This window comes from Mus musculus, chromosome 16, assembly GCF_000001635.26.
Source record: "Mus musculus strain C57BL/6J chromosome 16, GRCm38.p6 C57BL/6J".
In the NCBI taxonomy this organism is placed as follows: Eukaryota; Metazoa; Chordata; class Mammalia; order Rodentia; family Muridae; genus Mus; species Mus musculus.
The window spans coordinates 92,088,835-92,111,253 of NC_000082.6; the positions used below are offsets into that span (position 1 = coordinate 92,088,835).

The 22,419-nt window shown below is 45.2% G+C and overlaps 1 protein-coding gene across 1 annotated transcript in view; it reads left to right on the top strand.

The window, feature by feature from the left end:
- Window positions 1-22,419, top strand: part of Mrps6 (mitochondrial ribosomal protein S6) — a 53,892-nt gene that overhangs the window by 30,499 nt on the left and 974 nt on the right. The window contains exon 2 of the mRNA NM_080456.1: window positions 10,760-10,899. Within this exon, the coding sequence (NP_536704.1) occupies window positions 10,760-10,899 (140 nt within the window). The remainder of the gene's footprint in view (window positions 1-10,759; window positions 10,900-22,419) is intronic.

Consider the following 22,419-nt stretch of genomic DNA (forward strand, 5'->3'; position numbering starts at 1 on the left):
GCCACAGTGCCTGCCCAGCTTTTACATAGGTTCTGGGAATTTGAACTCCAATGATTGGTAATATTAACCCTCTTGTTACATAACCTCTGTAAAGTTAGAAGGCTTTTTTAATGGCATATTTAATGAATATGGAATTCTAAGTTGGAAAACTAGAAGCTAGAAAATAGTGGAAATTTGAAAGCCTAATAGGATATTTTCCTGACTTATATGTCTCATGTTCCAAAACTTTATAATTAAAAGCTTTGCTGAAAGTCTCTGGCCCCAGGTGGGCTCTTTGAGTGTGGCAACATAGCCCTGGGGGTGGGGCAGCTGCTCTCTTTGGCCCTTCCTGTGCTTGCTTAGGTTGCTACATTATTTTCTGTCTTTCCTCTGCTCAGAGGAGTTTGTACACTGTATCTCCAGCTAATTCTGTGGACAAACAAGCTTAAGTAACTTGTGTCAAGCTTGGCTTTATGAGCACTTTGTGCCTCATCTTGTGACAGCCCTTCTTTTTATTTCCTGGGTCTGCTGGAGCCCCCGACAGAGCTTTCCCTTCTGGGTCACTTCCTCCAAGACAGCTTTTTTTCTGTTCCTGTTGGTCTTTCATGGAAGGCGTTTCTCAGCTTCAGTATTTGGCCACAGTGGCCTCCTCCTCAGGGGAAAATTCTGCAACATTTTTAGAAAAAAACAGATTGACTGCAGAAAGTTTTGAACTGAAGGGTGTGGCTGGAGATGTAGCTCAGAGAACTACTGTAGTGTGAGGTTCTTAGCTCTGTCCTCAGCAGGCCCCCAGGGAAGAGGAACGTGGTGAGCCACCATTCTGAGAACACGGGGTTTTGGTTCTTAGCCATTTTGGTGTGGCACCCTACTTGGAGCAGTGCTTGTACCTCCTACCTCTAACAAGTCCTGCACGTGCACCTTGGCATCCACCCGCAAGTTTCAGAGGCTGATCCTCCTTCCTGTAGTTTTCCAGCTCTTCCCATGGCTGTTTCTTTCCTCTCCAGTTTTTCAGGACTTTACCCTAGAATGTGTATCAGTGTATTATGTTGTATACTTTGTGTGTTTGTGTGCACATGCACACATGTGTTTGTGTGTGTGTCTTGTCATGCATGCTTCAATAAAGCTGAAAAAGTCCTCCTCTTAGAAGCGCTAGTGGGTTTTCTAGAGACTGGATACTAGCTAGCATTGATTCTTCCAACTTCCTGGTGTGTCTTGGGGTCTGCTCTTGTATGTAAGCCTTTGAAGGTTGAAATTTTAGAGCTGTTGCCCTGAAAGAATTCTTCCCTGAAAGAATGTTGGCCACCAATAGCATAGCGGGCGTTTACAATTCTACTTATATAGGACTATGAAGACTTGATGTTTCAAAGGTCCTACCTATCAAACCATTTTATTATGATACTTGACCTACTTAGTACACAAAACTGCAGAGATGTAGTATGGTGAGTGAGTACCGTTTTTCACTAGATCCTACAAATTGTTGGTAAATACTAATTTCCCCTTGGCCAGGTTCCCGTGATCCCATTTTTGTCAACCGATAGTCTTTTATTTTACTTGTTTCTGCTTAAGGCACCACATTTAGTATATAGCAGTGTGCTAGGACTCAGTTAGAGGCCAACAGCATCACAACTCCCATATGTTTCTGGAGCCTCATTGTTGCCTGCACACTATGTCATTATCATACTTAGGTTCCTTTTGTTTTTTTAAACAGTAATACCATCTATGAAACCATACATGTACAAAAAGCAGGCAGCAACAAAGAGCCCCACATAAATGTGGCACTAAGTAGACTGCAAGGTGGACACTTGTCTATGGAAGGAGCCCACAGAGTGTGGGGCATGGGAATGTGTGCAGCAGGTGAGTGACCCTTATTTTTTACCACTTTGCATATGTGGATGTCTGCAAATGGCTTTAAAACTGCTAGGAATATGGATTTGGGGATTTCAAATGCATTTTTTAAAAAAAATATTTATTGTATGTATATGAGTACACTGTTGTTGTCTTCAGACACACCAGAAGAGGGCATCAGATCTCATTACAGTTGATTGTGAGCCACCATGTGGTTGCTGGGAATTGAACTCAGGACCTCTGGAAGAGCAGTCAGTGTTCTTAACTGCTGAGCCATCTCTCCAGCCCCTCAAATGTATTTTTTAAAATAATTGACTTTCATTGGGAAGCAGACACATCCACCCATCCATCCGTCTGTCCGTCCACCCACCCATCCATCCATTAGTAGTAGAACACCGTCAGTCCCCCTGCCCTAATAATGTTCATTTCACTCCCAGAAAGTCCTTGTTTTAGGGAGTTTAGTCTAAAGATCCCATTGCTCAGGTTTTCACTCAAAGTTCTGTCTGAAATGTTATTTTTTCCATCCTTTACTGAAATAAATGTACTCGCACGTTTTAAAATGTGGTATGATGTACTCTATTCTCTGGAACATGGTCTTCATTTGTCTTCTGCTGCTATAACAAAGTAACAGAGAAATAATTTGTGAAGAATAGAAGTTCCTTTGAGCCATAGATGTGGTACCTGGAAAGGTCAAGAACATGGTGCTAGCATCCCTCACTGTCCTCTCCCAGTCCAGCATGTTGAGGACATTGTTGAGTTATAACATCAACAGGACAGTAACGAAGTCAGAGTATGACAGAGCCGCTCCTATGTAAACCTCTAACCAAGAGAGTATCAGTTATCTCCTATTGGCCCTATTCCAAATATCTTTAACATAAAATTCAAGGACTGTGTTTCTCACATGCAACTTGAGAGATATATTTTTCCTTAGCACAGCTCAGGGCACAAATTTCATATCCGTTGTCATCTTAGTTCTTGTTTTTGTTTTTTGAAGTCAGGGCCTGTGGAGTAGGACAGAATGGCCTTGAACTCAAAGTCTTTCAGCCTGAGTTCTGGGATTGAAGACATGGCCAAGAACCCTGTGAAAATGCTTTACCATCTTCATTCTTGTATGTTCTAGAGAGCTAGGCAGCTGTGGCTAGGTCTCCACAAGTCTCCCACTTGGCTTTTCTACTCCAGATCTGACACTGTTGATGTTAGCTGGCAGTAATGAAGAGGAAGCAACATGTGTGTGTCTCTGCACATGTGGACACATGAGTGTGTACATGTACCTGTACACATGGACATAGGTGATGCATACATACACACCACAGAGAACAGTATGTGCAACAAGTGGAGACTGCTGCTCTTGTTCCCTCCAGTCCAGTGGGAGTCTCACTGTTACACTGTGCCAGGCTCCCTATAGCTGTGCCAAAAGGTTTGCAAAACTTAGGGTTTGCTAATTCCGTTTTCATAGGTTTTCAGTCTTTGAATTGTTGTAGCGCTTATTTCCCTGCATGCTTTAGGATCTGAGCATCTAAGAAGGTTTGTTGTTTTATCCCATCCCAGGATGCTCTGGAAATCTAAAGCACAGTGGCTGGCTGACCGCCCTCTGCCGTCCTGGCTCCGCCTGGCTGATTCTTTATCTCTGGTTCTGGTTGAGTAAGGATGTGCATTTGTTTCACTGTGCTCTTTTTCCTTTCAGAAATTAGCATGCGTTTCTTTGCAGCAAGATTTTCTTTGTTATTTCGTGTCTCCTTTCCAGTTGGATCAGATAGTGAGCATTTTTCACTTCTTGGCTCTTTGACTTATGCATTCCTCAGATGTGTGTTGAGCCCATGCTGTGTACCAGCTTCTGCTCATCTCCAGGGATGTGAGGGTGAGATGCAGACTTGAAGAGGTTTGGTTTAGAAGACGGAACTTCCAAATGAATGAAGGTGCACGAGTAGAGTGCTCACAGGCTTACTGAGGAAAGAATCACTCCTCTCAAATAGCAAAATCTCAAGGCACAACTTTTTTTTTTCCTAAAATTTTTGTTTTTCAAAGCAGGTGCTTTTATGACCTTTGTGTGTCTGCCCTGCTTTTTATGGTAGAAGATAAACTAAGACCTTTGTTCCATCACTTAAGCTTCAGCACCTCGGCCGCAGTCTAGTTGATGGGCTCTTGTGTGCTGTTGCTCAGCAAGACAGAGTGGTCTTGAACTCAAAGTCTTTCAGCCTGAGTTCTGCACCAAAGCCTGTTTCTGATTTTGTAGTCTCAGTTTAAAAAGAAAAAAAGTGAAGAACACTTCTTAATAAGTCATCTCATTGATAATTTTTTTAAAACATTGCCATTTAGAACATCTAAACATCTGACATTTAGAAGATGCACAGACCCTAACAGAATTTCCTTATGAACCTTCGTCTTTGCTGTCAAAATTCTTAGTTGCTTCAAACCTTCCATTGCACCTCTGGCACTCAGTCCAGTCCGTTATGTGTGAACAGGTTGAAATAGGCAGTGAAGGTGGGGACTAAGTAGTGCACAGAGACTGCAGTCAACAAGCCCGCTCCTCAGCAGTCTCCATGGACCCCGCTCTCACCGCCTATGTCGGAGCTGTGGCATCTCACTTATTGCTGCCATAGTAACCAGGACGCCTGCCTGTCGTCTTCTATCCTCTGTTCATCTGGAAGGGGATAGGGAAGATAGAAGGATTTGTGGAATGTTCTTGGAATAGTAAACATGGGCGCCTGAGTTTGGGTCTTGTTTCCTGATGAAGAAGTAGAAGCCACCTGCTGGGACTGCTGTTCATACCACACTCAGGGGGGGCTGTAGTATTACCACAAGGAAAAGATGATTTAATCCTTAAATTAGACACGGAAAAGATCTCTGTGTCTAAATGAGGCTACCCAGATCCCAAAAGAAAGACCTGTGTTCTCTCTTATGCAGATCCTGGTCTATGATGTGTACATGTGCATGCATGTGTATAGATTAAACAGCTCTAAGTGGGTACGGTGTAATGCAGAAAGGACCAAGGGAAGGTCACAGGTATTGCAGGACAAAACTCAGGAAAAGAGACAGTCATAGAAGAGAATCTAAAGTTATTTTTCTAGTCATACTTCTTATTCCTAATGGTTGTATTATTTCATCGTGGGTAAGTGGATAAAAATGTAATTGAAAGTGAAAATGTAAAAGTCCTGAGTGAAACTCCATCCTTCAGGAGGCTATCCTGACTGTAGAAACTCCATCCTTCAGAGTGACCATCCTGAATGTAGAAACTCCATCCTTCAGGAGGCCATCCTGACTGTAGAAGCTCCATCCTTCAGAGTGACCATCCTGAATGTAGAAACTCCATCCTTCAGAGTGACCATCCTGAATGTAGAAACTCCATCCTTCAGGAGGCCATTCTGACTGTAGAAGTTCCATCCTTCAGAGTAACCATCCTGACTGTAGAAGCTCCATCCTTCAGAGTGACCATACTGAATGTAGAAACTCCATCCTTCAGGAGGCCATCCTGACTGTAGAAGCTCCATCCTTCAGAGTGACCATCCTGACTGTAGAAGCTCCATCCTTCAGAGTGACCATCCTGAATGTAGAAACTCCATCCTTCAGGAGGCCATCCTGACTGTAGAAGCTCCATCCTTCAGGAGGCCATCCTGACTGTAGAAGCTCCATCCTTCAGAGTGACCATCCTGACTGTAGAAGTTCATCGAGATGCATAGAGTATGGACTGGGCAAGGGTTTGTTTAAATGGCTACCTTAACTTAGTAGTGTTCCTAGCACAAAGGATAATGTCTAGGTGTTGGTAAAATGGATTAAGCTAATGAACTCCACTGGGATGCTCTCCAGAAAAGTTACATTTTTACCAGCGTTGTAGGTAAGTTCTGAAGAAACTGAAACGCAGACAGGACAGGGCCTGCCCTGCCCGGAGCGAGAAACAACTCAGTGGCTTCTGCCCTGACTCCCCCACATTGCAGCTCCCGGTTTCCCTGCTCTCCTGCTCTGCTGCTGGCATCCCAGTGCAGACCTGCTCTGAGCGCTTTGGCTGATACTCTGTTTCAGGGGCTGGCTGAACTTTGCTTTCTCTAAGGTACCACTTAACAGTGGCTGTCTCTTCCTCTGAGCTCTGTTAATGATGTTTCTTCCCACATGAGTTTTGCCTGAGCTTTAATCAGCCACTTGTCAGCGACTGTCTCCCTACCTGTAGCATGCTTTAACAGAAGGAGTCGGCTTCACACCCCTGTCTGTCTCTTGAGAGTAGATTTCATAGTGAGCAACTTGGACATACTTGTCGGAGGAAAGAAACTTTGGAAACAACGTTTCCAGATGAATATTTTGAGACATAAGAAATAGTATTTGGTTTGTTTCTGATTCCCTCCAAAGGACAGTTTCAAAAGTCTTGACTTCCATTTCTGGTACCAGGGAGTTAGGCAGACTCCTGACAATCTGCCGCTCCATTGCTTGTAGCAAAGCTTTGTACAGTAGCTTCTCTTTTATAGCTCACTCCTTGTAAATCATGTTCAAGTGGCTGGGTGAAGGTTAGTGGGTGCTTTGCCCAGAACTGTTCTGCATACCGTAAGTGATTTTCAGTTTGGTATGCCTGCTCTATGAATCTTGCAGAATTTAATCCAGTACCGTCTTTAGTCTGTTGCATTTACAAGGACGACTGTCTGAGCATTGTATTTGTTACTGCAGTCAGGTCAGCATCCCTCAGTATAACTTTAAATGGAAATAGCATCAACTCACCAGTTAGAAGATGAAGACTAACTGGATTAGAAAATAAGAGCCAACTACCTGTTGCCTTAGACACACTTGACTGGCAAAGATATCAGGAAACTAAGTCAAAGGATAAAAGTCAACTTATCCAGAAAATGGAGGTTGGACAGAAGCTGGCATAGCTCATCTCATACCAGAACTAGTCAGAAGAGAGAAACTGCTTCTGATAGAACAGTTGTCAATACTGATGTGCCTCCCAATTTCTTGAAACAAATAGGAAAGGCTCTGTTGCAGTAATGACAGGAGACTTTAATACTCCAGTCTTACTTTCATACAGGTCTTCAAAACTCAGTCAACAAGCGGAGTTAAATCATATCATAGGGCAGTTGGAATTAGCAGGTGTTTACAGAACGGTCTGTCCAGCAGATAAGAAGCCATGTTCTTCTCAGAGCCCCATGGAGCTGCCCATCAAACTTGTGAGGTGGACAGCAGCAGTACTTCTCACCCTGTTCACAGGATAGGGAGTGGAAGCACTCGTTCTGTAAAGCTGGTTTCACCCTGATATCAGCCCCACACAGGGGCAGAACAAAGAGAAAAACTGCAGGTCATTTAAGCTGATGAACGAAAATGTAAAAATTGTCAAAACATTTGCAACTGAATTCAAGAACACTTAAAGAAAAAAAAAATCACATCACTACCAAGTTGGTTTCATTCCAGGTTGTAGGATGGTGCATTCGAGACTCTATGATGATGCAAAACAGGCCTTTACTGAAGTTTTGGCAGTTCTGGGCAAAGGAGAGACAGAAGGAGCATCATTAGCGAGGTAGACTGTGCAGTGTGTGTGTGTGTGTGTGTGTGTGTGTGTGTGTGTGTGTGGTCAACCTTGCACCAACACTCGGAAAGGTGGCAGGTTTTCTCTGATGGTGTACTTGAGCTCTCACCCAGAGCAATGGGAAAGAGCAGAAAATTAAGACTGTAATAGGACATCATGCTGACCTGTTTGTACACGACGTGGTCCTATGTGTCAGGCACCCTGTGCGCTCCAGGAAACTTGGAGGGCTGCTGTGTATTTTAGGAAAGTATCAGGACACAAACTCACTGGAATCTCTGTACCCGTAGTGAACTTGCTAGGAAAGTGCCCGCTCTTCATACTTAGCAATAACAGCGGAACTGTAGGAATAAGCCAGCTACATAGACTGACCTTGAAAGACACCAAAGAAATGGAAAGCAATGGTAGAAGATGTCAAATTTTCCTATGCCCATGGATCAACAGGGTTAATGTGGCAGAAACGGAGCATGTTACCGGGCAGGCTACAGGTTCAGTGCAGCCCCTAACAACGTTAAATACATACAACTAGGAGAAAAGAATTCTAAAATCCACATGGAAGATAAAATACCCTATCTAGCCAAGTGAGTCCTAAGAGAAAGCATACTTCTGGAAGACCCACAATACCTGAGTCAGAGCTACAGAACCACAGTGACGGAGACAACACGCCGCAGGCGTGGACGCAGACTTGACACCCTGTGGGACTGACTGGAGAGCCTAGAGATGAGCCCACGTGGCTACAGAAACCTAATTATTGACACAGGTATGAAAAACATACTGGAAAAGTGATAACTTATTCAAAATTTTTACCTGGGAAAGCTGGTATCCTAATCTACACAAAAATCAATTCAAAGTGGATAAAAGACCTTAATATAAACCATGAGATGCTAAGGGGGCCGTTAGGGAAAGCATATCAGAATACAGACACAGGGAAGAACTTTCTGGAAAAAGACTCTTAACAGCACCGGAAGTAGGCCCAAGAATTTGCAAGTGGGATTCCATGAAATTTTAAGGGATAGGAACTCAGCATAATACAAAGACAGGCTCCAGAGTGGGAGAAGACCTCTAACAGCTATGCTTCAGATGGGTTTGATGGTTAAAATGTATAAAGAACTACAGAAATTAAACACCGACCCCCCCCCCCAATTTTGTAATCAGCAAGTGAGCCAGTAAACTGAACAGTTTTCAAAGGTACAAATGCAGATGGCCAGTAAACATTTCAAGATGTGTTTAGCATGTTTAGTCATCAGGTAAAGCTTAGAACTATGGGAAAGAAATAAGAGACCATGTGGTGAATACATAAAATAGATAACAATTTGTTTTATCACTTACTATTATAAAATATATACAGAGCAACTGTACAAGCTTAGAAATTAGCACACTTCCAGGCATGGTGGCTTATTTTTATATTCTCAGCATTTGGGAGGTTGAAGCAGAGAACTGCCAAAATTGGAGGCCAGCTGGGGCTACCTAGTAAGTTCTAGACTAGCCTAGGCTACAGAGTAAGGTCCTGTCTCAAAACAAAACACAAGCTAAAAGGAATACACAACACTTTTTAGTTCAGAGTATCAGGAGAATTAAAGGCAAAATATTAAGTTCTGTGTTGAGTCAAGTGCTGTGTGATAGGCCACCGTGGTCATTCCCAGTGAGGTCTTGCTGCTTGTACAGTAAGCGCAGGTGTTACCAGGAGCCTATATAATGCCCAGAATGAAGCTGACCACCACGAGCAATTCCTTTCTTACTCTGCCCTAGCAAGGTGGTTGTTGGTTGTCAGGTTTTTCTGTACATGTAGTACACGGGACATCTGATATGTGCTAGTTGATTGTTCAGTGTTAATCAGCGAGACTTCTGGTTAACTGGCCAGGAGTTAGGTGTTTAGATAATCAAGTTTAGTTTTGGATTTGGGGCTTCAGGTGCAAGGGGGTTGGCACAGACAAACCCTGCTGTTGCTCAAGGCTCTACTGTAGGGCAACATGCTATGTTAACGTAAATCCAGATAGGCACCAATTTTCTTACCAGTCCCGGATTCTCCAGCACCACACAAGACCATGTGTTGCGAGATATGAATTAGGTTAGGGATGAGTCAATAGAATAGCGAGTTATGAGTTATGGAGTTGGTTCTGAGCCTATGGCAGGTTGAGGCTGACAGTATTGTTCATCAGCCTGCCAACCTGTCTGCTGGGAATTCACTTTCTATCTCAGTCACTGGCTTGGCTGATTTGTGGTACCTTTTAGGGTGAATGGACTGAGGCCCTGCTGGCACAGAGGTTGGCTACATAGTAATTATCGGGTTTGGGGCCATCTGGTCTCTGTTGTAACTACAAATCTGCTTTAAGCACAAACAGCCATAAACACTTCAAATGCGTGAGCTGGCTGTGTTCCCATAAAATTTAATTTGCCAAAACAAAGTTTGAGGCCCTGTCTTTGGGAGTCTGCTTTATTTTGAGGTAAGGTATATAAAAAGTATTAAGCAACCTTAATAACCAAAAATCTTTTGTTTCTCTTGCAGTTTCTTCTTAAAAAGTCTATCTATTTAACGTGCATGCGTGTAGGCTCACTCCCCACAATGTGCATTTAGAGGGTAACTTGTGTGAGCCAAGCCTTTCCATCTACCGTGTGGGTCCCAGGAATTAAGCTCAGCTTGGGTACTGAGTGCTCTTAGCCACTGAGCAGTCTCACCAGCCCTCGGGCGTTCTTTAAACTGCTGACTAATTTGAAATTACAGCAGAACGAGTAGGTCCTCTCAGGCAGCTCACGCCTTGGTTTTGATACAAAGTGAAAGAATGTGCCTTCCTTAGGGAGCTGTTTTCTTTTTTGACAGATGGTGTACTTACCTGTGCCTGTAGGGGTTGGGTGGGGGTAAGAACACAGGTTTACTTCAGGTATCGTCTAAGTTTTACCTGCCACCTTCATTTTTTGGGACTTGGTCTCTCACCAGACCTGTGCTCAGAGTTTGGCTAGACTGGCTGACCAGTGAGGCCTGGGATCTGGGCACTCACACAAGTGCAGCCACATGCACATGTCTGTATCAAGACCACTGTCCTTTTCTGCTGTCTTGTCCCGTCCCATGTGTCTTTGTTAAACTCTTTATTAGATTATTAGCTCCACGAGGGTGTAGGTTGGACCCTTTGCCCTTCTGATTACGATCAACCAGTTTTCCTTTGGAATTGAACCCATTTCCCCCTTAGCTGTGGCTGGCACATTAGTCAGGTGCCCTGCCTGTAGGCTGATTTCCTGGGATTTCAGAGTCATAATATAGAAGGACGGACAGTGATTGGCACTGTGTGAGCCTGCTGGGGCTCCATTTGTTAGTTCTGCCTTCCAGATCCATGGAGCTGTGCTGGCCCCTAAACAGTATGGACTTAATCCCCATTCCAGTTTTCATATTGATTGTGACTGTTTTTTCTTTTTCTCTTTAAAAATGAAAACATAAAACAGCCAGAGACCGCTGCTGCTTTGAAACGTACAATAGAATCCCTGATGGACCGAGGAGCCATAGTGAGGAACTTGGAAAGCCTGGGTGAGCGTGCGCTCCCCTACAGGATCTCGAGTCACAGCCAGCAGCACAGCCGAGGAGGGTAAGTTTCTCCGTGAGATGGATTCAGTGTGGGCTTCGGAAAGAACGCTGAGCATCTTAGACATTGTCACAGCGCCGCTGCCCGTAGGTCCCGGGTGTTCTGGGTGTCCTGCAGGTATCACATACAAAAGCAGTGTTTTGTCTCAGATTGGGATGTTACACTGACCATACCAGGTGGGTCAGAACAGAGTCACGGCTTACAGGCTCCTGCTGGGGAAGCTCTGTTTTCAGCTTCAGAACGTTTGTTTACCTTCAGAATATCTCAGGTTACACGTACATAGGCAAAGTGGGTTTCTTTGGCCTGGAGCCGGAGCCAGCTGCATAGAGAGAGATGATCCAGCCACTCCACACAGCGCTCAGTTTTCTGAAGGTGTGTTCTGTCCAGGCCTCTCACTCGGTACTCTGTGCCTTGTGCAGTCACCAGCGTCCCTGGACATCCTTGGGTACTGGTTTCAAGTCTCACGTTTGAGTTGTCTTGGGGACATCATCAGGGCACTGCTTTATTTCTGTGGTTCACGGTGTGTGCAGCACACATTGCAGACACAGTCATTGCCTTGCCTTGATTTGTGTGCAGCTTCTTGTGAGGGCCTTGCCAGATTGCCTGAGTGTTGCTAGGAAACAGAAAGGACCAGTGGCTGGGCTTCTTCCACAGTCACAACAAGAAGGATGGAGTGTGTGTGTGTGTGTGTGTGTGTGTGTGTGTGTGTGTGTGAGAGAGAGAGAGAGAGAGAGAGAGAGAGAGAGAAGAGCCCCTAGCAAAGAACAGGTTTTGCAGTTCACTACAGGTGTGCGCTATGAGCAAGCACCACAAGGAAGACCTCAGATTTTCGGCTTGTGTGGCTGAGAACAGTCATTGCCTGCATTTATCTGTAGAAGGTTCTGTTTTCAAAGTGCTCTATCGGAATACTAATTTACAGAGATTCGGAACAAGCACACATTGGGTGTGTGACATCAGTTCATGTGGGGCCTTATATGACCTTTCTCCATAGATACATTAGCATATCAATGTGAGGAGCCCTTCAGTAAGAAGTGCTCATCTGTGCCCCCCTCCCCGTGTGTGTGTGTGTGTGTATGCACGCGCAAGTCAGAGGACAACTCTTGACAGTTGGATCTCTCTTGCTATTTTGTAGGATCTAGGAACTGAGCTCAAGTGGTCCAGATTGTACTCCAGCCTTTCCACAGGAGCCATGTTGCTGGCCCGAGCATGACACTTTCCTTCTATACAGTAATGAATGTTTGCCACAGTGTTTTCTGTTAAGTGAGCCTGTGAGGTCTAGTATATTTAGAATTGCCTGAGTAAAGTTTTCTTATTGCCTGCCTTAGGGAGTTTGAAGCCTGTTGGATTCTTGAGAGTCATTAAGCCTAGCTAGCCTTCCCTGTAGTAGGCATTTGCTCCATTTGACAGATAGCTTGTATGCATTGTGGGTAATCAAGAAGTGTTACACACATGATATACCACAGAAAGTGCACTGGAAATAGCTAAGCAACAAGATTGGTTTGTCGATGACGTGTTTAGCATTTAGAGTTTTGGTTCATCTCAGCAGTGCTGAAGGTTGTGACGTGTAATCAGAGTTTGGCCAAGGCACAGATTCTGTGTGCAGGAGTCAGTGTGTGTCTAGAACAGTGTGTGCCATAATTAAATAGGCCTTGTGTGTCCTCCAGGGCCCACGTTCATACGCTGCCATGCCATGTGCCGCAGGCGAGTCTTGGACGATGCTTGGCCTTGCTGGGGTTGCCGGTGTCACAGCTGTGGGTTGATTGGATGTCTTGGCTCTTGGGCTCGATAGGAGGCAGCAAGGGGAGTTTGAATAGTGATGCTTTCACTGCAGAGGCATGCTAGACACAGGTCACAGAGTCTGCCACATGCCTGCTTCTCAGTAGGACAGAGCAGTGCACTGCCATTCTCTTAGGTCCTTCCCCAGTTGGCCCCTTGCTGCCCAGAGGCCAAGGAGGCCGAAGGAAGAGAGCAAGGAGAGAAATGCTTAGGAGGGGAAAGATTTCAGTTGGAGGGTTAGCTGGATTGCCTCCCCTGATGAGGAAGGTACACTTTGAAAGTGGTTTTGATATTATTATTTATTCACAATGCCAGATCTATAACAAGTTTATGCCGAAAAGAGAAATGTCATTATTGCACATACTGATTTGGTCAGGCCCTTGAGAAGCAGGTATGTTCTGGAGACTGGCCTGCAGATCTGTTCCTGGGAACTTACTTGCTCCCCACAGCACCTTGATGGTGAAACTCGCAGGCCAGTGTACAGATGAAGTGCTCACTGTCTCCAGGGGTTGTGGAATTGGGGGCTTGTTTATGCTCAGCTGAGTATCATCTAAAACTTATTAAAATTTTTCTTGTGTGTTCCACCTGGCTCCAAATGGTCACCCTTACCAAAGTGGAGACAAGGTCTCAGACACCTGTAGCTTTTATGTATATCATTTTTCTGTGTTCCCAAGGGCAGCCATGTTGCAAGTCAGCTGGCTGCCAGATCATGACCTTGTAACGGAGCAGGCTTGAATAGATCATCTGCCTCTTGGGCCCAGTGGGAGTGGTTGGGAGCCTTTGCTCTCATGGATCAGCTTTCCAGATGGAAGCCCTGGCTTCAGTTACCACAGTTGTCACAGGCAGTGCCTGGAGCCTAGAGCTGCCGGTTTCAGACAAGCTGGCAAGTATTCTTCTCTCTGGATTCGCGCTGGTCCCACTTAGGTCTCTGCATGCTCTCTCCTTGTGCCTCCACAGACTCACCTCGAGCCTGTCTATTTGGTGGAAAGGATACCTTTGGAGGTATCCCTTGTTGTCAAACATTGTAGAGGGAGCAATGGGAGTAGATGGTTCCCTGGCCTTTTCTATAAAGGGCCAGCATCTTCCTGAGGACTAGTGATGCCCTACTGCAGACACAGCAGTCAGTCTCACTCCAGGGCTACATACCATTTGAAGCTCTTTGCACTAGGTGCTGGACAGGAGAACTGGTGATCTCTCAGAGCTGAGCTTGTGCGCCTCAGGTGGCCTGCGACTGACCAGGGGACTCATTTCCATGTCCATAAGAACTCTTCAGTTGTGAAAGGAGTTCTGGCCTTAAATTGGGGTAGATGCTTAGGGCACAGCTCTGCTGGGTATGTGCAGGATACCTGCTAATTACGGCTGAGAAGAGTGATCAGAGTGACCAGCTCTTTGGTGAATAAGTGGAATTTTACGGACCGCTCCCAAGTATGTCTGCAGCTTACTTACTCTGAGAGCGCTGGCGCCCTTTCTAGAGGAGATCGAGTCTCCTCTGTAGTTTTCCTATTAGTTAACATTTCTGTCTTCTTATGTTTTCCTGCCAGCGTCAAGTGAAGCCCTGTGCCATGGCTCTGTTTCTGTGTGTACATGTTCTGCAGCTTGTTTTGGGGCGGGGATGCTGTGTCCTTGAAGGTTTCTTTTTTTTTTTTTTTTTTTTTTTAAATATCTGTTAAAGTTTTTTTTTTTTTTTTTTTTTTTAGATTTATTTATTTATTATATGTAAGTACACTGTAGCTGTCTTCAGACACTCCAGAAGAGGGCGTCAGATCATGTTACAGATGGTTGTGAGCCACCATGTGGTTGCTGGGATTTGAACTTCGGACCTTCGGAAGAGCAGTCGGGTGCTCTTACCCACTGAGCCATCTCACCAGCCCGAAGGTTTCTTTTAAGTGGCATTTCCCCCAAGATTTGTAGAATTACTCGTTTGTACAATGCATGAGAGCCAACAGATGGGTAGAAAAAGAAATGAGTTTGTCTATAGACAGCCTTTGGTATCAAGGTGAAAAAGAAATGGGGTTTGTCTGTAGACAGCCTTTGGTATCAAGGTGAAAAAGAAATGGGGTTTGTCTGTAGACTGCCTTTGGCATTAAGGTGAAAAAGAAATGGGGTTTGTCTGTAGACGGCCTTTGGCATTAGGTGAATAATCCGCTGCCTCTGTGGTGTCTGGGGTCAGAAAGGTTTAACCAAGACAGTGTAGGCACAGGCATCCACACAGATGACTGTCTTCAGACAGCCGGGTTCCAGGACGCTCTGCTGCTACAGACTCCCCACCCACCGGGAGCCACTGAGCACTTCAATGGAAAATTCCACTGTGTGCCACTGGGAAGGGGAGGGTGTCTGAGAGGGACGGTCACAAAGAGCATAACTCCAGTGTAAGAGAGCTCTTTTTGTGGGGCTCAGACAAGAGGAGTTTGAAAGAATGTGACCTTTATATCTAAAAACACTACCAACACCTCTAACAGTGGGGTGGGGGGCTCAGCTCTAGACAGTGACCTCGCCTAGTGTACAATCTGACCTTGTGGTGCTGAAGGGCGAGGGCTAGTTTTCAGAGGAGTGGCAGATCTGGAGGCTGGTTCCCTGGGAGAGGACTATTGTGCAGGGAGCCAGCTTGAGCGCATTGTTCCCAGGATTGGGCATGGCCTGTCCTCTGAAGCCATTTCTCTGGGCCTTTTCAGATCTTTGGAGCCCTGGCCCTTGTAGTGAAGAGTTTGGTGGAGTTAAATTGTCTTAATTCAGAGGAGGGTAAGGTGCCACCTGTAGGCCATTTTGTGCAGAAGCCATTCACTGCTCTCTGGCTTTTGAACATTGCATTGTAATGAGATGTGCTTTAGTGCTCTGAACCTGTTTTGGCCCCAGCTCTCCTTGCTTGGAGGCAGTGAGCACCTCACTTCCACCTTTGTGGTGTTGGTGTGTAGCTCAGCAGAGAAGGGAGAAGTTTGGGGACAGCTCCGAATAGTTAGAACCACATGCAGAAAGCAGAGCTTTAAATGGAAACACTGCTGGGCACTGTGTTCAAGGCCGCCATAGGACTGCTTACCCACCTGGCTGCCTGCTGTGTTCTGTTCTCTCTGTGTACAGCATGTGCTTAAAAGGCTGGTTGTGTACTGATTAGACTTTTAGATTATCACACTGATTTTTTTTTTCCCAAAATGATCTGTCCACTTATTGGTTCGGTTAATGGTTAAAATAAAAATGGGAAATGGAAACTGATTGGAGTGCTTTGCTGTCACTCTTTGATTGGGATGTCCTCTTTCAGGCCTGTCGGGCAGTTGCAGGGGAGTCACAGTTGTAAGTGGTTCTGCCATGAGTGAGAAACTCACAGTGACAGGATGGAGATGAGAGAGGTCCACACACCAATACCCTCCGCACTTTGCTTCTGCCTAAGTCGCTGTGCTCAGTAGTTGTTCCATTGCGGGGCTGCAGTCCTAAAAGTGAGTGAGGTACATTCCCAATCCCCTGGACACCCTGGTCTCTCTTTAGCCTTATTCATGTCTCCTTCTCTGGATCTGCAGCCTATGGAGCCTGCAGGAGGTTGTAGGGCGCTGATAGCAGAACTGCCTTCTTGGCACAGGTCTCAGCTTTATGCCTTCATAGGCTGTCAGGAGAAAGACAGTGTGCTGCCTTCTGAAACTCTCCATCATCCAAGGGTGTAGGAGGCACAGTTGTAACTGGGGGCTGGGATGGTGTCTCTCAGTGCTCTGTTGTCTGGGCCCACAGCTGAGTGTGGATGGTAGTAGCCTGGAAGGATCTTATGGAAGTTGTAGAAGCCTGGACTAATAGCACCAAACTTTGGTGATTTTTAAAATGTCAGCTGGCCAAAGGACTGTTCTAAGAGGCTGTCGCCTGTGCATCTGGTTGCTTCAGCCTTCTGAGGTTTGTCTGCAATGCACACTTGCCTAAGCTTATTTAGATAAGTAGTTAAGAAAGAAAAGGATACTGTGGAAGCAACCAGGAACCTTGCAGCTGTTTTTTTGTGTGTAAGAAGCCATGGATAGACTGGGCCACTCAAACACACAGGTTGAGTATGCCTGGACCTCAAGGAGTAGAAAGAGGAGATGGTGGTGATGGTTTGGCTTTCAAGGAGAGGTGGATGCAGTGTATCTATCTGCCCATCTCTGAGCTACTTTCCCCTTCTCTGTTGGGTGTTTCCTTTTCATGGAAATTTCCATGGTGTAATGAGGAGCCTGGGGAGTAGAAACAGTCTTTGCCCACATCAGCCCCAGGCACAGATCAGCAAAGTGATAAGCTTGAAATGGTAGTCACATGCTGAGGTTGTGGGCACAAACCCGCTTGCAGTTTGGCCAGAGCTCTTGTTTGGGTTTGGTTGCCAATGGCCTGGAAGACTGGTGGAAGTAAGTTAAAGGGTAAAGGTCACAGGGTTGGTAGCAATGGAGACACCTAGAGGCGGAGAAGCAGCTGATTCTGGAAAGCTCCAAGCCTGCGGTTTTCCTTGAGAAGCCTCCAGAGTGCCAGTACTGTGTAGCAAGGGAGGAGCTGCAGTCTAGGGCCCTGGCTTCCCTCCACAGGACACTGTGGGAAAGTAGACCAGTTAGTTCCCTTTCTGGTTGCCATTTCCTCAAGTGAAAGGGATTGGGCTATACCTTCCTACCTATCGGTTACAGCCTATAATTCTGTAAGTCTTTTGGTCCCAAAGTTGTCAGCAGCTTCATGTGTGTGGGAGTGGAAAGGCCTGATCTGTGTGACCCTCACTGCAGGGCACGCACGCGCACACACATGGCAGCGGGGTGAGTTAAGGAGGCCATAGAAGCCTCCTGAGTCTCTGTGCTTGTTGACATTGAATTGTGATGTTGAGAGAGACTAGAAAAGGATGCCGGGCAAGAACGACACTCAGCTTCATGGCCCCTTCTTCATTTCCTCAGCTGACACACAAGGTTCCAACTGCCCTCCTTGAAGACATGAAGACATTTTGGAAATTAAAATGCATTAAGACTCGTCTTTTCAAGGTCTGCACTGGGAGGTTTCTGGAACCTCTGCTCTGCGCTTCCATCCCGGGCGTTCCTTTTGCTCTTACGGCAGAATGCTACTGAAAGCTTTGTGTGTGCGTTTGGATGGGTTGGTACGCAGTGACCAGGAAGACGGCAGCCTGGAAGGCGGCTAAGGCGGCTCTTGGCATCTGTAAGCTCGCTTTTCCTTACACCGTCAAAATCTTTCTGCCCATAGGTGTGCTTGAGGGATCCGTGAGGCAGTTGGGTGGAAGTGGAAGAAAGCACTGCCTACTGTTTACTGTAGTGAAAACCGAGGCTGGCTCAGAACTGGTGTTTAAATAAGTTGACTCTGGACTGTAGGAAGGGTAGAACTTAGCACTTACAGAGGGAGGCTTGGGGCACCACAGGGCTGGCAGTAGTGCTGACGCATTCCGGGCTAGGATGCCGGAACTGAATCTGTCCCTCCTTGTCCCCTGCCAGCGCAGGGCTGTGCATGGACAGAAGCAGGAGACAGTAAGCAAAGTATAGATGAATAAATCAATAAATAAATCAATAAGGCCTCTTAGAGAGTATGGTGTGGTTTGGAAGAATATTTTGGTAAATACCCAGTAAAAGAATGAATGGACAATAGGAAGGAAAAAAATGCTGGGGACTGTGTTGGATTAAAGCACTCCACCCACCACCAAGTAGCCAGAGTGAAATAAATGAGTAAAAGATACTGGCCATTAGCATGGAGGAGGTGGTTTAAGACAGTTCCCACGGAACATTCTAGACTCTGCTTCCTAACCTGCTTAAGGTAAGTAATCACGATTTAGGGTTGAACAAGTGAACAATTCATAAATTGGGTGGTTACAACCCTTTAGTTTGTGTGTATGTGTTGGGTCAAAATAAATGGAATTAAGCCTTGGAGAGAGAGTGTGGGGAGGTTGTTGTGTAGCGCCCATAGCCATCACAAGGCGTTACCTCCTTCATTGAGTAAAGACACACATTGCGTGTGGCCCCAAGAAGCCATTCCAGTGGTGTGGTGGCCCAAATGAGAAATGTCCCACATAGGCTCCTGTATTTAAGTACTGAGTGTCAAGTTGATGCTATAAGAACGTTTAGGAAATGCAGCGTTGCTGGAGGAAGTGCCTGACTGTGGGAGGGCTTTGAGGGCTAACTCTGGTTTTAAATTGTATCTTATTGTTGTAAGTTGTACCAGCTTCTGTATTAGTCATGGTTCTCTAGAGTCACAGAACTTATGGGTAGTCTCTATATAGTAAGGGAATTTGTTGATGACTTACAGTCTGCAGTCCAACTCCCAACAATGGTTCAGTAGTAGCTGTGAATGGAAGTGCAAGGATCTAGCAGTTGCTCAGTTCACACAGCAAGCAGGTGAAGGGGAGAGTGAATCTTCCTTCTTCCAACGTCCTTATGTAGGTCTCCAGCAGAAGGTGTGGCCCAGATTAAAGGTGTGTGCCACCACACCTGGATCTGGGAGTTGCTTTGTCCCAGTGGCCTTGAACTCGGAGATCTCTCCTTGTACTTTATCACAGTCTGCCTGTGCTCGGTTCCATTTACAGCTTTTTAAACTGAGGCTTATTTTATTTTTGTTTTTTAAATTACTTTGTTTTTATTTTTTATTTGTTTATTTTTTTATTAGGTTTTTTTTGTTGTTGTTGTTGTTTTTTCGAGACAGGGTCTCTCTGTATAGCCCTGGCTGTCCTGGAACTCACTTTGTAGACCAGGATGGCCTCGAACTCAAAAATCTGCCTGCCTCTTCCTCCCAAGTGCTGGGATTAAAGGCGTGCACCACCACTGCCTGGCCTTTGTTTTTATTTTTAATTAAAATTTGAGAGTTCTTTGTGTGCTAGATTCAAATAGTTTATTAGAGCTATAATTAGCAAATCTACAGCCTGCCTTTTTACTTAAAGCACTGTCTTTAGTGTCGATGGTCTAAAGGAGAACAAAGGGTTGTGTTTTCCTATTATTAATTGTACTTTTTTGTACTGTCTGATAGATCTCGGCTTAGTCCCAAGGTCAGAAAGGCTTTCTTTCTTTTTTTAGATATTTAATGTTTGATTTCACTCTGTTCCATTTTTTGAGTTAGTTTTCCTGTATGGTGCACATTAAGGAACAAAGTGTACCTTTTCAAGCATTAAGGAAAAGACTTTTCTCCTGTGCCCTGTCTTTGCACCTTAATAAATAATAATAATAATAATAATAATAATAATAATAATAATAGAATCAATTATACCTGTCTGCACGGGTCTGTGTGGTCACACTGCCTGCATCAATCACTATTCCTTTCTAAGGCTTGGGAAGAGGTGATGTTTGGTGCTCAGCTTTATTCTCTATCAAAGGTGTTTGGCTGTTGTGCATTCTTGGTATTTCTATTTGAACTTGAAAATTAAGTTTGTTAAGATGTTGAAACTGTGAGTCAGATTGAATGGACATCTAAATTATTGAAAAATTCTTACCCATTGTTAGTCTAAATAACAGAAAGGTTCTCTGTTATAATCTTTACTTAGAATAAGAAAACTTTACATTGGGGATATAGATACCATAGTAAATGTATATAACATGGGCAATGCTCAGGGAGCATTAAAGCAAGGGGGACGGGCTTTAAAGGCAAAAAAGAAAGAAAGAAAGAAAGAAAGAAAGAAAGGAAGGAAGGAAGGAAGGAAGGAAGGAAGGAAGGAAGGAAGGAAGGGAAGGAAGGAAGGAAGAGAGAAAGAAAGAAAGAAAGAGAAAAAGAAAAGAAGACGTGTACTTGAGGCCCTTGGATCCGACGTTTACTAAGGTGGTTGAGGCAGGAAGCCAGTCTGATGCTTCCTGCTGACTTTTCTCACCTTATTGCCCTGTCAGGCATCTTCAGTGCAGTGCAGTGCTAAGGAGGGCATCTTTGTTCTTTGTCTGGAGACGGGGACACTTGGGGACATGCTAGTTGTGGGATTTTAGAAACTCCTCTCTATGCACAGTTGCTTGGAACCTTTTCTCAGGAATTGCCGTGAGATTTAAGCTCTTTACTAACATGGTTACTGAAATTACCCTACCTTTCTCCTTGCTCCTCGGTGAAGTGAATTCTATTATTTTCCAATATGAATTCAGCACTGCATTCTTGGGAGACGCTGTACTTGGCTGTGATAACATTGTCCTCACATGTCACTGTGGTCAGGTCGTGGGTTGTTGTTGATGTTTTCATCTTCCCGGTTTGTCCCCTGTGGGATCTGTGTTTGGTTTTGTCATAGGTGATATTGGCCCCATAAACAAGCTGAGCTGTGTTTCCCAGCTTTCCCTGGGCTTGTGTTAGAGTTGGTGACTTTCCTTTCATGGGGAAGAACTCTGTCAGTGATCTGCTTCTTCTAGAATGAACTGTGACTCTTACCTGAAATGTCAAACTCATTAACAAGTTCTCCACAGTAGTCCCCAGTGTTCTTATAGTCACAAAATTTGCAATCATTTCACCTTTGTTGTTCTCAGGATTGATGTGTTCCTATTGCACTGCCTGGCCAGGGTCCTGCTAATTTTAGTGATGTGATAAATTAGATCGGTCTCACTCGTGTTCTAGTTTACCTTTTGTTTTGTTTTGTTTTTAGAAACATCTTCTCATCTACTTTCCCTCCCTCAGGTGGCTGGGTTTAATTTGTGCCTTTTGCATTTTCTGAGGTGGAAGCTGACAGCAGTTTGAAACTTACTGTTCTTCCTTGCACAGGTGGTCAGTACCATACATTCCCACTGTACACTGTTTGAGTGAGTTTTCCAATCATTTGTTTATATTTTCAGTTTTATTCAATTTAAAGTACTTTGTCTTTTCTCCTTTGATTTGTTTAACTCACTGATCCACTGTGTTTTAAAATGCTTTGTTATATGTATTAATTACACCTGATTATGGGTTTCATTGTGACAGTTTCATGTATGCACATGGTTTTTGACCGCAGTGTCCTCCCTTTACCCCTCTTACCCACCTCCGTCTCCTGCTTGTTCTTCTCTTCACTGCGTGCCCCTCAGTGTTCATGCCTTTACTGTTGGTCTGTTGGTTGGTGCCCCAGTGAGTTCCATTCAGTTGTTTACCAGAGTGTGGCTGGGGTTGTTTACAGGTGCATAAGCTTGTTTGCACATAAGGACATACAGAAAGCACCTTCCTGCACTGGGCAGCACAGGCTAGCCCCAGGGAGGGGTGAGGCAGACTGTAAACCCATGTTTGCAATGTTCACCCGTGCTAGTGGCGAAGCAGTGCTCGGGCAGGGCAGGGCAGGGCAGGGCAGTGAGGGAGCCGCAGAAGCATGGCTGCGGTGAGGCTGCTGCAGGAGGTGCTCAGGGGGCCTCTGAGAAGGCCACAGACCTAGGAAGTAGGGGTGAGCACTAAGGGGAACATTGGGACTGTGCTTTGAGAGCTGGGAGAGTGCAGCTATAAAGAAGGATGTCAGCCTTCTTTATAGAACATGGCCAGACCTTGGAGTGTCCTGCTCACAGTCTCTAACGCACACACTGTCCAGATCAAGCAGTGCACTGGAGGCCTAACCTCTGCCCCTGCCCTCTGGGTTTCTGAGATAGGATCTACATAGCCATAGCCGACTGTGTAATTCACTGTAGAGGCTGGCTGGCTTTGACTTGAAGTGATACCCCTACCTTTGTGTCTTAAATGCTGGTGTGCACTGCTACACTTGGCTACATTTGAGTGTGGACAGAGAGGTGGACAGCAGACAGTCCTCATGACATTGCCCAGCAGGGTATTGATATGGTTTTGCCACACGCTGTCTGTTATACCGTTTGGCAGCACGCTGACATGAATAATGAATGTTATACCGACTGTCAGTTCTCG